Raw genomic sequence first — 13,867 nt, 5'->3', positions numbered from 1 at the left:
CAGACTGCAACGGGCAATCTGTCTCCGCGGCCCAGCGCCTATTATGGGGAGTTGGCAGCTTCTCCCTTGGAGGCGATGAATGTAGATCAGTCACGGGCATTGGAGCCGGCTATAAAACTCGGAAAATCAAAGGGAATAAGAGCGATTTTCCCTTCCGACAGGTAGCTGCGTTCCACTTCAACATCCTCCAAAAACGGATTCCAGGTTCTTTCCCATGATTAATAGCATATTTTGGAACATTATGGGGGTTTCCAAACCTCCTAATTTGAGACGGTTGAAAAACCTTATTCGATTACATAAAGTTCAGCTGGTAGCTATATGTGAACCGAAACTTGATGTCACAAATATTGAGAGCATCCGCTTAAATTTATCGTTTGATGCTGCTGTTGTTAACTTGTCAGCAGATGTTTGGGTCTTGTATAATTTTCCGTTAGTATGCTCTATAGCTGGGAATTCTCAGCAACATATCTCCTTGAATGTCCATCATCCATGGCTACCTCGCTCCTTGCGATTTTCTTTTGTGCATGCCAGGTGTACATTGGAAGAACGACGGGGGTTGTGGCAAGCACTTTTGGTGGACAAACCACGCGACCAGCCATGGTGCATCTGTGGGGATTTCAATGTGATCATATCCCCTAGCGAAAAAAAAGGAGATCGGCCTTTTCGTGTCTCAGAGAGGTTAGAGCTTCTGACCTTCATGGAGGAGGCGGAAGTTTTTTATGTGGGTTTTTCCGGCTCGAGTTTCACTTGGTGCAACAATAGCCATGGCCGGGCTCGGATATGGAAGCGATTGGATAGGCTATTGGTTAATGGAGAATGTTCTGAATTACCGTCAGCCGTGTCGATCACTCACTTGGCTAGACATCCATCCGACCATGCACCGCTACGAGTTTCTTTCACATCCTGTGTAGAGATAAACCTCATGCGTTCCGCTTCCTGAATGTGTGGACATCCAGAGCATCTTTACTTGATGTTATTTGAACGACTTGGCAACAGGAGTGTCGGGGTTCTCCCTTAAGGATCTTATGCTCCAAGTTGCTAGCAGCAAGGAGAGCTATCCAAGAGTGAAATAAGTCCTCCTTTGGGAATATATTTGCAGTGTCTCGCGAAGCAGAGGCTTCGGTGCTTAGGGCGGAAGCACGGGTGGAAACTGAGGCATCGGAGAATGCTCAGATAGAGCTTCATAGGTCTCAAGCACAGCTCAACCGTGCTTTGTCAGTGGAGGAGGAGTTTTGGAAGCAGAAGGCTCGTGTCAAGTGGCTCCGACATGGCGACTGTAACTCAAAGTTCTTCCATGCCACCCTGAGACAGAGGAGGATGCAAGGGCAAATCCACAGGATTAAAGATGAGACTGGCATATGGGTGAAGACGGATGAAGATATATCACGTGAAGCGATACGGTATTTTTCTGATTTATTCTCTGCTCCGGCGGAATCCTCATCAGACTTGCTGCATGTTATCCCTGCCAACGTCACGGCGGAGGAAAACATGAGCTTAGAGGCCGATCCGTCTTTCGATGAAGTAAAAAGAACTATCTTTGCAATGGACGGTGATAGTGCAGCAAGCCCCGATGGTTTCATGGGTAAGCTTTTTACTTTTGCTTGGGAGGTGATTGGTCAAGATGTCTATAATGCAGTTTTGAGCTTTTTCTGTAGGGCTGAGCTCACTCATTTTATTACATCTACTTCTATTGTCCTTCTCCCGAAGGGACCGAACCCTCAGGATTTTTTGATGTTCAGACCGATTAACCTCTGCAATTTCTTTAATAAAGTATTGTCCAAGATCTTGGCTGATAGGTTGGCTAATATTCTGCCAAGAATCGTCTCACCCCAACATACAGGCTTTGTTAAGGGCAGGAATATATCAGAGAATTATTTTCTCGCCCAGGAAATAATGTCAGGGATGCGTAGATCGTACAGGGGTGGGAATGTAGCATTGAAGTTAGACATGTCCAAGGCATATGATCATGTATCGTGGGTATTTCTCATGAACGTAATGCGGCAGTTTGGGTTTGGAGAAAGGTTTCTTGACATGGTGTGGAGGTTGATTTCTAATGCTTGGTTTTCGGTTATAATTAATGAAGCGTCTTATGGCTTTTTCAAGTCGGGTAGGGGATTACGGCAGGGGGATCCGATATCCCCCGCGTTATTCGTAATTGGGGCGGAGCTTCTCTCACGGGCTTTAAACAATCTCGTGTTACATTATGGCTATAGGGGTTTTAAGGTCCCACGGGGGTGTCCCCAAGTCACGTACTTGGCCTTCGCTGACGATGTATTGATTTTCGCTAATGGGTTTGCTCGAGCTTTGCAGGATATTGTGCGGGTATTGGAGCTTTACCAACAATCCTCGGGTCAGTTGGTGAATAGGCAAAAAAATGGGTATATCGTCCATCTCTCCGCCTCGATTGCTAGACGGAGGGTGATTGAGCATCTCACTGGCTTTTCTAGGCAACAGGCGCCTATTCGATACTTGGGCTTCCCATTGTACTTGGGCCAAAGTAATGCTTATTATTACGGTGAGGTGAGTCAAGCAATAATCGGAAGAATCCTCTCATGGAAGTCCAAGTTTTTGTCTCAGGGGGGTAAGATCATCCTCATCAAACATGTTCTCTCTTCTATCCCACTGCACTTACTATCTGCTGCAGTAATGCCGACTTCGGTGTTCAGGGTAATTAAAAAGGTTTGTTCTGACTTTCTATGGAGTTCGACGGAGAGGGGGGCCAGGTATTACTGGATCCACTGGGAGTTGTGCTTTTCAAAGGAGGAGAAGGGAGTAGGCTTCAGGCTTCTAAAGGATGTTTACACAGCTTTATCTCATAAACCCTAGTGGAAATTCCGCACGGGGACGTCTTTATGGGCAAGGTTCTTACGTGCTAAGTATTATGGGGCTTGCCACCCTTGTCAAGTGGAGCTTAAAGTGGGCGTATCAGCAACTTGGAAACGGATAATCAATGTCAGCAGGGAGGCGGAGTTGTCTATGCGATGGTTGGTGAATGCTGGGACCTGTGACTTCTGGTATGATAACTGGCTAGGGAATGGAGCTCTTTTCCTTAAAGCTCCTGTTCAGGGGGATTTATCGTTCAGAGACTTTATTGTTGACGGGAAGTGGAACTCGGTGGGACTTGCAGAATACCTCCCAAGGGACATCACAACTATGATCCTGCAACACTCGACCCCAGAGGGTGAGAGGCCCGATGAGGTGGTATGGGTGTCAACAACTTCAGGATCATTTTCGTTATCCTCTGCTTTTCATGAGGTAAGGCAAGCTCGGAATCCCTCTTGGATATTTTCCCACATTTGGCTCCCCCAACTCCCTGTAAAAGTTTCTTTATTTATGCTCCGTCTTTTGATGCGGAGGCTCCCCCTGGATGATATCTTGGGTAAGTTTGGCTTTCAATTACCTTCCAAATGTTTTTGTTCTTCCATGGCAGCGGCGGCGGGAGAATCTATTGAACACATTTTCTCAACGGGACAACTAGCGGTAGAGATTTGGGGTGTCTTTGGATCCTCGTGCGGTATATGTCTGCCGGCCGTATCATTGCGAGAGCGACTGGTCGCTTGGTGGTTGTCCCCGCACTCAGATGCTCAAAGACGTCATGTTGTTTCCATCCTGCCAAGTTTCATCTGTTGGCATATCTGGAAGGCACGGAACAAAGCAATCTTTGAAGGGGTTGAACTGACTAGGGGGGAGATTTGCCATGGCATTCTCCGGGATATTTTCGCAACGGTTGAGATTAAATTTCGTCATGGGATTGTAGCGCAAACATTTGATCAGTTTTGTGAAAGACTCTCTTAGCCGCCGCTAGTACTTCGGGTCCAGTTGGTCAAGTGGTAGGCATCTGGAAGGGGGGTTTTCTCCCTTAATACGGATGGGTGCTCAAAGGGGAATCCAGGGATGAGTGGTGGTGGAGGAATATTACGGGATTCAAATGGTCAGGTGCTAGTAGCATTCTCAGCCTCCCTAGGGGTCAATACAAGCTTGCACGCTGAAGCATTGGCACTTTTAACGAGGCTTCGCGTATGCTTCCAGCAAGGGTTTGTACAGGTGCGAGTGCAGACAGATTCACTGGTTCTAGTAGATATATTACAACGGAGGTTCCAGTGTCCATGGCTCATTCGAAGAGAGGTACACCAAATATGGCAGCTAGTCGCGAATCCTACACACTTTTCGCATTGTTTTAGGGAAGCCAACAAAGTGGCTGACATCTTAGCTAATGTAGGTATCTTGCATCCGCAGGATCATGTAAGGGTGTATCACCAACTCTGCTCTCTTTCACAGCTAGCAAGGGGGGAAGTTAGGTTGAATATGCTAGACTTTCCTTCTATTAGACTTATCAAAGGATCGTCGTGATGACCGGTCCTGGTCTCGGCTTGTAATCTTCTGATTGGGCAATAAAAGTTTTTTCAATAAAATAAATAAATAAATAAATGTTTTTTTTGGGAGGGGGATTGATAAATTTTTAATCTGAAACAAAACTCTATATTGTTGTTTTGGGTGAGGGGAGGGAGGAGGGGGGACTGCCCCCACAATAGATCTTTTGTTTCATTCTCTGTGTTATTTTCTGTTTCACTTTTTATTATATCATTATTTTTTCTTCATAGACATCATATTTTATTTTCTTTATTTCTTTAAGATCTAATAACTATTAACTAAGTAAAAAATAAATACAACAATCTAAAAATATATATATAATAGAAAATTAGAAAATATAGCAAAAAATTTATTAAAAAATCTCATTTTTCATGCATTTTAATTTTTTGAATTTGTTAAATTTGGTGTATTACTCAGTTAATAGTTATTGGATCCTAAGGAAATTAAAAAAAAACTAAAATATGATGTTTATGAAGGAAAAATAATAATATATTAAAAAATGAGACGGAGAGTGGCACAAGGTGTGAGACAGAAAATCCATTGCAGGCTGCCTTGCTGGCCCTTTCTTATGTCCGTCACTATATGGCTAGAAACAAGTACCTATTGCTGAATTAGTCTCTCCCTTCTAACTTCTAAGAATTCCAAGGTTTTGTAATGATTCCGCAGGAAATAAGACAAAAATAGTTAGCCAACTATTACCTTGCTGGAATTGTTATAACGGCTACCACTTGCAGAAAGAAGGTTACTGATTAGTTAGTGGGGAAGCTTTCTATTAATAGGCCAATACTAATGTAAAGGGGCATGCAAATTCTGATCATTGAGAATACAACTTTCCCGCTTCTTTCCCATTCATTCTGCTCCCTCTCTTTTCTCTCAACCTTTTTCTCTCTATTCCTTTCTATATTTTTGTTCCTTAGTTGAATCAACCAATTCCCAACCATTACAGTTTTTTTTTTCTTGTCAATCGACAACTTCTACATTTATCCTACTCCTACTCCTACTTTTTCTCCTATTCTAACCTATCTAAAGAATGGCCTAACAGGGCCAAAAATCCTATTCCTAGTTCTATTTCCACTCCCATTCTAACCTATTTAAGGGAGGGTCTAGCTGGATCAAGGGGACCTAGAGAGAGTAGTCCCCATCTCTAGACCAACGTTTGGATTTGGAGGAAACTACATACTAGTCACAATTGCTAGAAAGTAAGAATTGAATTCTTGATCTCTTACTCCAAGGCCTTTGACAAGTGACTAATTTACACTATATTTGAATGATATCTTATGTTATTTTTAGTCACTTTGGCTATATTATTGGAAGAAAATGGATCATTCTGGCTATAATTAGTTTAAAATGCTCTTAAGTGATTAAATGAGATTTTTGTCACTTTTACTTGCATTTTGTCCATAATTTGTATAGGAGTTGGAAATATATTTCCTTTGGATGAAGAGGAAGTTGACAGCTTTGACACAACTTCGTATTTCGGCTATAACTTGAGTTACAATGATCGGATTGAGATGATTCTAGAACCATTTTTAAGATAAGAGATAGATCTACAAATCTTATGAAGACATTGAAATACAGTTTGAAGGTTTTCCCTATCAAAAATCTGAATTATAGTGCCAATTTCTATTGGTCGAAGCTGAAACAAGGCAGTGAGCAGTCAAGGGTATTTCTGTCATTTCTCCATCTACACAAATCCAAATGAGGTGATTCTTGATGCATTGGAAACATAACTAAAAGGGTTACAAGTTTCATGTTTTGGTCAAGAGTTAATTCAACTTCTATCATCAAGAAAAGTTCAGTTGAAGTTGAGGCAAAATTGGAGCAACATTGAAGACTGGACAGAAATTGCTAAGAATGGCAGGGGAGCAATCCGGCTGAAAATCCGTCCGGATTCTGGCCGGATTCTAGTCAGAAATAGCTGCTCTCCACTTGCACAACTTATTTCCTCCTCCAATAATTCATAGCTATTGATGGACGTGTAACAACAACTTTGCAGCTGTAAAAGTGATATTTGAAGCCTCATTTCTTGACTAAATTATCTATAAATAGCCATGGACTTATAATGATAAGGAGAGCTTGGGGGAGTGCAAGAAACACCACAAAAATGTAGTTCCTTGGTTCTTTAGTGTAGAGTAGTGTAGGATAGTTTAGTTTTAGATAGTTTATCCTTTCTTGTATGTTAGCTAAATGAAGATGAAGATGGAGATGAAGAAGGCAAGGAAAGAGCTCATGTGACAAGGATTACTTTACCTTTCCAACTCTTTATCTTTTGTACTTGTAGACACCAAATTTTTGGTGTTTTATTATTTATTTATTTACTATTTATTTTTATTTGTTCTATTTTTATTTGTCACAATTAGTTTTATTTACTTTTAGTTTTAGTTATTTTAGCCATTTAGCGTAGAATTTCTCAAAAGGAAAAGAAAAGTGTTCAAAAAAAATATGTTTTAGTTGTTTTGGATTTAGTTTCATCATTTAAAAATGAAAAGAAAAAATGAAAAATTGAAAAATGAAAAAAGGGAAAATTGGATTTGCATTTTGTTGTTTCTAATGTTAATTAAATTGTTTTAATTTTTATTTTGTTATTTAAGTTAAAAAAAAAAAAAGAAAGAGAAGAATGATACGCGACTTGCAAGCTGCGTTTTTCGCAGCTTGCAAGGAAGGGCTTCGGGCAGCCCTTGGCTGCAAATACAGAAGAAGTGGCTGGGTGTTTAGGGTTGGTTTGGCTCCCATATAAATAGAAAAAGAAGGGCAGCCGCAAGGGAGAGAGTTTTGGGGAGATAGAGGAAGGCTGAGGAGGAGCAGCCGCAGGGGAGAGAAAAGAGGATGACGGCTAAAACAAAAAGAGAAAAAGCAGGGATAGTTTAGGAGAATCTGGGAGAGACGAAGGATCAGGCTAGTTGGCGGCTGGGCTGAAGGAAAAAGGGAAGAAAATCTGAGGAGGAGCAGCCGCAAGGGAGAGAAAAAATCTGGGCCAAAAAGAGAGAGTGGACGGAGAGAGCTGGAGTTGAGGGGCTGTGAGAAGAAAACAGCAGAGGGGGAGAGGTTTTGGAGAGCAAGCTGACGGCTGCAAACTGAAAAGGAAAAACAGAGGAGAATGAAGGTGTACGGCTGAACGAGAAGAAACCAGGTTGCAGCTCCAAGCTGCGGCCCGTCAGTTCCAGGAAATTTTGCAGCTTTCCATCAGTAGCCCATTCACCCTTGAATCTACGCATCTTACCGCATCATGTGATGTTCCGTTGTTTAAAACATCAGGGTTAATCTCTAAACTCCCTTCCGTCATCAAAGTTTGGTCTTATGACAGATTTCTTTTTTCCCTTTTGCTCTCTGCAGTTCTTGTTCTTTCTTTGCTGTTTCATATCCATTTCTCTGTTATAATCTTATGACCGAGTGTATCATTTGATTTGTTTGACGTTGGGAGTTATATCTCTAAGTTGTCTTGGTTCAAAGTTGATGTTTGGTTGGATGCTTTGTCTTGATGAGATCGCGGTAGGCATGAAACCAGAAAATTGCAGAAAGTGCTTGCCGAAAGTTTGTATGCTTGTATGGTTGGTTTTATGTGATTTCATTGATCCAGGCTGGTGTCTGATTCAGTTTTAGCTATATTTAACAAAGAATAACTTGCACATCTTGCACTGAAAGCCCGGAAAAATTGGAAGAAAAGCTTCATATCTCTTGTGTTTCGTTGTCCTCCTTCCAAGAATAACCTATTGTCTGAGTTTTGCCGCATGGTTCGTTATACACGGCTCATATTTGGGAAATAGAATTTGACGTTTTGATGTTTGAGTGGAAGAACCCTATCCCAATCTGTGTTATATGCTTAAAGGGTAGCTGGATGGAGGGACTTCTGTAGCTTCAGAATGCTTCGGCCAGGTTGCAGAAATCTGTTTGGAAATTTATATTTTTCAGCCCCACTCTATCCTAGATTTTCCTTGTTTGTATTTTTTAATCTTGGGTTGGATGATGGTTTATGAAGTTTGGCCAGTGTTTAAGTTTGAAGCTTTGTTTAAAATCATTACTAGTTTCCTGGGTTGTTAAATAGACTGAAGTTGCAGAACAAAAATGAAGAAGAAAGCAAGCTTTTACGTGAGTTTTGCATGCAAAAGTTTCCAAGATCTGTAATTTGGCCTCTTAATTTTTGTTTGACTCAACCAAGGCCCAAAATAAAAAGAAGTCATTCAATTTGATCCCTCTTGAAAGTCAATTGCCTTCAGTATGTTTTAATTTGTTTTTGGGCAGATTGCTTAGGGTCTTTAGGATTGATTTTGAGTACTTAATGTGTTCTTGATAAATTTTAGCTTTAATTTGGATCCTTAGTGGAATCTTGGGTATTTTGCATTTTGAATGTAGTAATTTGATTCTATTCAATTGGGTGGATTTTTATGATTGATTTTTAGAGGTGTCGCCTTAAGGTTTTTCCCATTCAATAAATTGATCCCTTAAACTTTCTTTTCCCTTTCAATTGGATCCTATGGGCTGTTTGGGCACTAAAGGCTTTGATTATGGTTTTGATTATTCAAATTCGTATTTATGAGATTATTTGAGATGCCTTGACCTTTCCTTTTATTTTGGAGGGTAAATAAGTACATTCACTTCATTAGAGTTCCAATTCAAAGGGAGGTACATTCTATCCCCTACTTCCACTTTATTTAACCCTATGTGATCCAACGTGCTAAGTGAGAATTGCATGCCTACTTTGCTTTCATCGCTTTTCCTTAATTCCTTTCATTTATTTCATTTACTTTCGCTTTTATTAATTTATTCATTATGGGGTATGTGTACACCTCTTGGCTTGTAATAGATAGGGCTCGGAGAGCATTTTGTCCATTACCCCTTCCCCTTTTGTTTTAGTTAGCAAGTGTAATAGGTTCACTACTTGTTTTGGTTGCTATGTGTTTAATTGCTTTATTAGGCCCTTGCATCTAGTCGAGCATGCTAAGTGTTATGTGCTACGTGTTTATAAGTGAATCGCATGTCTACTCGCTTTTTAGTCATGAATGAATGTGATGGATGAATGGACGTCACCGCACTAGTCCAATGCTAGTTGTGGCCCCCTTTCCGTCACCACACTAGTCCAACGCTAGTTGTGGTTCATTGTCCCGTTTCCACTAGTCCAACGCTAGTAGGAAATTCTTAGAAAAGGCTAGTCCAACGCTAGACCCAATAGGCCGTCCCCCTTTCGTTAGTGCATACTTGCATGTTCACTACATATCATGCATTTTTCTTAGTTTTATCATTTGGCATGCTCCTCGAACCCCTTTTCCCCTCATTTTAGGATTTTTGCATCTCATGCTAGTTATAGGGTACATTGCTTGAAGAGTCCCCTTTCGACAAGGGAAACGAGCGTGTGTGGCTACCTAATAGCCTTAGCACGCTAGTTCTCCCTTCTAGTCAAAGGGAAGAATAAAGTCACAAAGTTAGGAGTCCCCGTACCCGTTTTGCTTGCATTCCTATAGAATTCATGCATTTCATTCATTCACTATCACTTACTTTATATTCCATTCCTCTTTCTACATTTTCACTTCACACTACTTTAATTTTACGCGTTTTCATTCAACTACTCACACTCTATACCATATCACTCGCACACATGCACTTTATGGTATTTTCACCTTATCATCCTTTACTTACCTTACTTTGTAAATACATTTGCACACCTCCACTTGCATCCTCTTAATTTTATCATTCTTCTCACTTCACACAAACTCACATTTTCACATGGCAGGCATTCCACTCATTTTTTCCGTCATTTAGGATTACGTGTGACCTCTCTAAAGGATCATTATTGGGCTTCACAATTAATGTGATTGGCACCATTCAACCTTTGAAGAGAAATTTCCCCCATGTCCCCCTAGGTCTAGGTTTTTGCATTCATATAGACATATCCAACACGCGATACATACCTTGGGTAGAAAAATTAGGAAAAGTTGGGTTAAGTCACGCAACTAGCCTTGGCTAGGTCGAAGGGGTGCCTTGGATTTTTATCCTTGCCTTCCCCTTCGTCAAATGTGACCCCCGATCCCTCTTTTTTGGTTACGTAGACCCAAAAGTTCTCTAAAAGGGTTTATTTGCTTTTTTTTCATTCAAAAACAAAAATCATTTTTGGGTGACTTGGTACACCCTAACTCTATACCAAGTGGCGACTCCATTTTCATTAAAAACCCTTTTTTGAACTTTATATGGCCAAACCGTCGCATTATCAAGTCCCATGGCCTTTATTTTCATTTTGCACACGTTCACACACACACTACACACACACACCACAACACACACATCAAAAAGTGGGGCGCGACAGTTGGCGACTCCACTGGGGACTTCCTAAGTGGGTCCAAGCATTTTGATTTGGCCATTCTTTTCCCTTTTCTACCCTTTTTATGCATGGCATGTGGATATTAGGGTTGCATCTTCCATTTTTAGGACTTTTTGTCTCACGTACGTCTCAAACTACTCCCTCGCTCACGAATGTATGATTGGTTGATTGGATGTATGTTTACTTGTTTATCTCGCGCTTGCATTGCATTTGGGTGGGGGGACATACCCTAGAGCCTCGCATTGGTTCTTGATCCCTCCCCTCCAAACGAGCACTAGCATACGTGCATACGCTTTAAATTTTTTCACCCTCCATTTATTTTCTTTTAGTGGCTTGTCACGCCACTCCACCCTATTAGGATTTTAGGCGACTCACTTGGACTTGTGATCGCGACACGATGTGTGCGTAGCATGATCCGAGGAGTCACTCGATCTTCCATTTTAAGCTTTGGGTTCATAGCTTTTAGCTTTTGATGGAAGATTGAGGATTTTTTATAGATTCACTCAAACACGTAGCCGCGACACGATGTGTGCGTAGCGGTGTTTGGGGAATCGCTCGAGCCACCGACAAAGAACCTTGGGATTGATGACCCTTGGTTTCTAAGTCTGAAGGCTCGGGGACCTGAGCTTGTCGAGTCTAGATGCATTAGCGAACCCCAACCTCATGCATCCATATTAGAATTGCCTAAGGTAGAGTCTGCCTTACCCTATTAGGGACACGATTCACGAGGGGAGGGATCCAACCCCTCTTTCCCTTTTATTGCTTTATTTCTTTGTATTGATTTCGTTGCTACAATGTGTTATGTGTATTTATCTGGCTGAACTAACTTTTCTTGGTTTTGTGTCCCATTGCATTCACAAACCCTAGCAAATAAGAGGTCTGGCATGACCTTCTTTTAGAACCTGCCCTCGTAGATAGGTTATTGCACGTTTAAAGATTTTGGTATATTGCATTCATAGATTAATAATTGCATAGCATTCTAAGCCTACCTTGGCGTATAAAAGGTCCTTTTAGGTCATGATTTCATTTCAAATTGCATGTTTTACTGCTTTAATAAATGGCATCATGCATAAACCCTAGAAAGGGAATGCCATTTAGACGATCCCGTGTTAGGAATAAGTCACCTTGTGTCTCGGATACTTAATCCAGTGAGACTTGCACGTTTACATTTTGTACCATCCAAAGGGGTAGTGCACAAGGTAAGGTAGGATCCGATCATTTTTCATAGAGTGATCTTTGGAATATGAGCATCTAATAATCACTTTTTGGCCATTTTATCAAAAATTGGTAAAAATCCCTTGCGTGAAGGACATTAATTTGAAGAAATTCACAACTGATTCCTCCTATTGAGACGATAAATAAATTGAGGCCAAAATTTGATAGACTAATGCACCTCAATAATTTTGAAATAACCAATGGCCGGACAATTCAACCAATCCATTTTGCCAATTCATTCAATAAATCGTCAATTCATTTGACCAATTTACCCTTTTTAGGGTCTGTCGCGCCCCACTTTCAAATGTCAATGTGTGATGTGTGTAGTGTGTGTGTGAACGTATGCAAAATGAAAATAAAGGCCATGGGACTTGATAATGCGACGGTTTGGCCATATAAAGTTCAAAAAGGGTTTTTTGTATAAAAAATGGAGTCGCCACTTGGTATAGAATTAGGGTGTACCAAGTCACACAAAAATGATTTTTGTTTTTTGAATGAGAAAGTAAATAAACCCTTTTTGAGAACTCTTGGGTCTACGTAACCAAAAGAGGGATCGGGGATCACATTTGACGAAGGGGAAGGCAAGGATAGAAATCCAAGGCACCCCTTCGACCTAGCCAAAGCTAGTTGCGTGACTTAAACCAATTTTTCCTAATTTTTCTACCCAAGGTATGTATCGCATGTTGGATTTGACTAGATGAATGCAAAAAGAAAGAAAAAATGCAAACCTAAATTCTAAAATGTCTCTTGTAAGGTTTTTGGTCCCAACCACATGAATTGTGGCGGCCAACAAAGGAAACCTTATAGAGGTCGATTAATGCAAATGATGGCTAAAGTGCAAGTGTGCAAGTGTATAAAAAGGTGCACGTGTGAAATTGTATGAAAAATCCAAGTGTTTGTGTGCAAGTGTATGAAAAGGTGCTCGTGTGCAAGTGAAGGGATATGAAGGTGCATGTGTGAAAATAGGAGGAGAAAATAAGAGTGTAATGAGGGTGTAGAATGATAGAGTGAATTTAGAATGCATGAGCCTAGGGAATGCAAGCAAGACGGGTACGGGGAGACCTAAATTGTGACTCAATTTTCCCTTTTGTAGAGGGAATAAAAGCGTGCTAAGGCTTAGAAAAGCCACACTCGTCTATATCCCATATTTAAGGGGACTCTCAGACAAATGTACACTATACTAGTATGAGGTGCAAAAGCCTAAAGTGAGGGGAAAGGGGAATCAAGGAGCATACCAGATGATAAAACTAAGGAAAAATGCATGATATGTAGTGAACAGGCAAATAATGCATTAATGAAAAACAAAGGAAAAATCCTATTGGGCCTAGCGTTGGACTAGCCCTTTCTATGAATTCCTACTAGCATTAGACTAATGGAAACGATAAAAGAAGCCACAACTAGCATTGGACTAGTGTGGTGACGTACATTCATCCATTCCGTTCATCCATACTATGGAAAGCAAGTAGACATACCAAATACTCATAAACACGTAGCACGTAACATTTAGCATGCTCGACTAGATGCAAGAGCCTAATAAAGCAATTAAACATGTAGCAACAAAAACAAGCAAACAAGGGGAAGGGGAAATGGACCAGATGCTCTCCGAGCCCTATCTATTACAAGCCAAGAGGTGTACACATACCCCATAATGAACAACTTAAATAAAAAGCAAAAGTAAATGAACATGTAGCAACCAAAGCAAGCAACCAAGGGGAAGGGGAAATGGACCAGATGCTCTCCGAGCCCTATCTATTACAAGCCAAGAGGTGTACACATACCCCATAATAAAACTTAAATAAAAGCAAAAAGTAAATAAAATAATTGAAAGAAATTTAGACAAGGCAAGGAAAGCGAAGTAGACATGCATATTCACATAACACGTAGGAGCGCGTAGGGCCAAATGAAGTGCAAATAAAAGGGTAGAGTGTACCTCCCTTGAAATTGGGCCCTAATGGAGTGGAATCACTTATT

General features: G+C 40.8%; 1 protein-coding gene across 1 annotated transcript; it reads left to right on the top strand.

The window, feature by feature from the left end:
* The first annotated feature begins 241 nt into the window (after positions 1–241).
* Positions 242–3,795, top strand: LOC113750497. Its single transcript, XM_027294463.1, has 3 exons — positions 242–725; positions 1,100–2,679; positions 2,827–3,795. The coding sequence occupies exons 1-3, from the start codon at positions 242–244 to the stop codon at positions 3,793–3,795; spliced, it is 3,033 nt and encodes a 1,010-aa protein (XP_027150264.1).
* Positions 3,796–13,867: the final 10,072 nt, after the last annotated feature.

This window comes from Coffea eugenioides, chromosome 10, assembly GCF_003713205.1.
Source record: "Coffea eugenioides isolate CCC68of chromosome 10, Ceug_1.0, whole genome shotgun sequence".
Lineage (NCBI taxonomy): Eukaryota > Viridiplantae > Streptophyta > Magnoliopsida > Gentianales > Rubiaceae > Coffea > Coffea eugenioides.
This window is presented reverse-complemented; position numbering and strand designations above follow the sequence as displayed.

Bases quoted from the DNA above. Each gene is read 5' to 3' on its own strand.
- LOC113750497 (XM_027294463.1), top strand. From the start codon at position 242: ATGGGGGTTTCCAAACCTCCTAATTTGAGACGGTTGAAAAACCTTATT. The intron at 726-1,099 runs GTTTTTCCGGCT...ATATATTTGCAG, and splicing joins GGCGGAAGTTTTTTATGTGG to TGTCTCGCGAAGCAGAGGCT. The intron at 2,680-2,826 runs GTTTGTTCTGAC...CATAAACCCTAG, and splicing joins TGTTCAGGGTAATTAAAAAG to TGGAAATTCCGCACGGGGAC.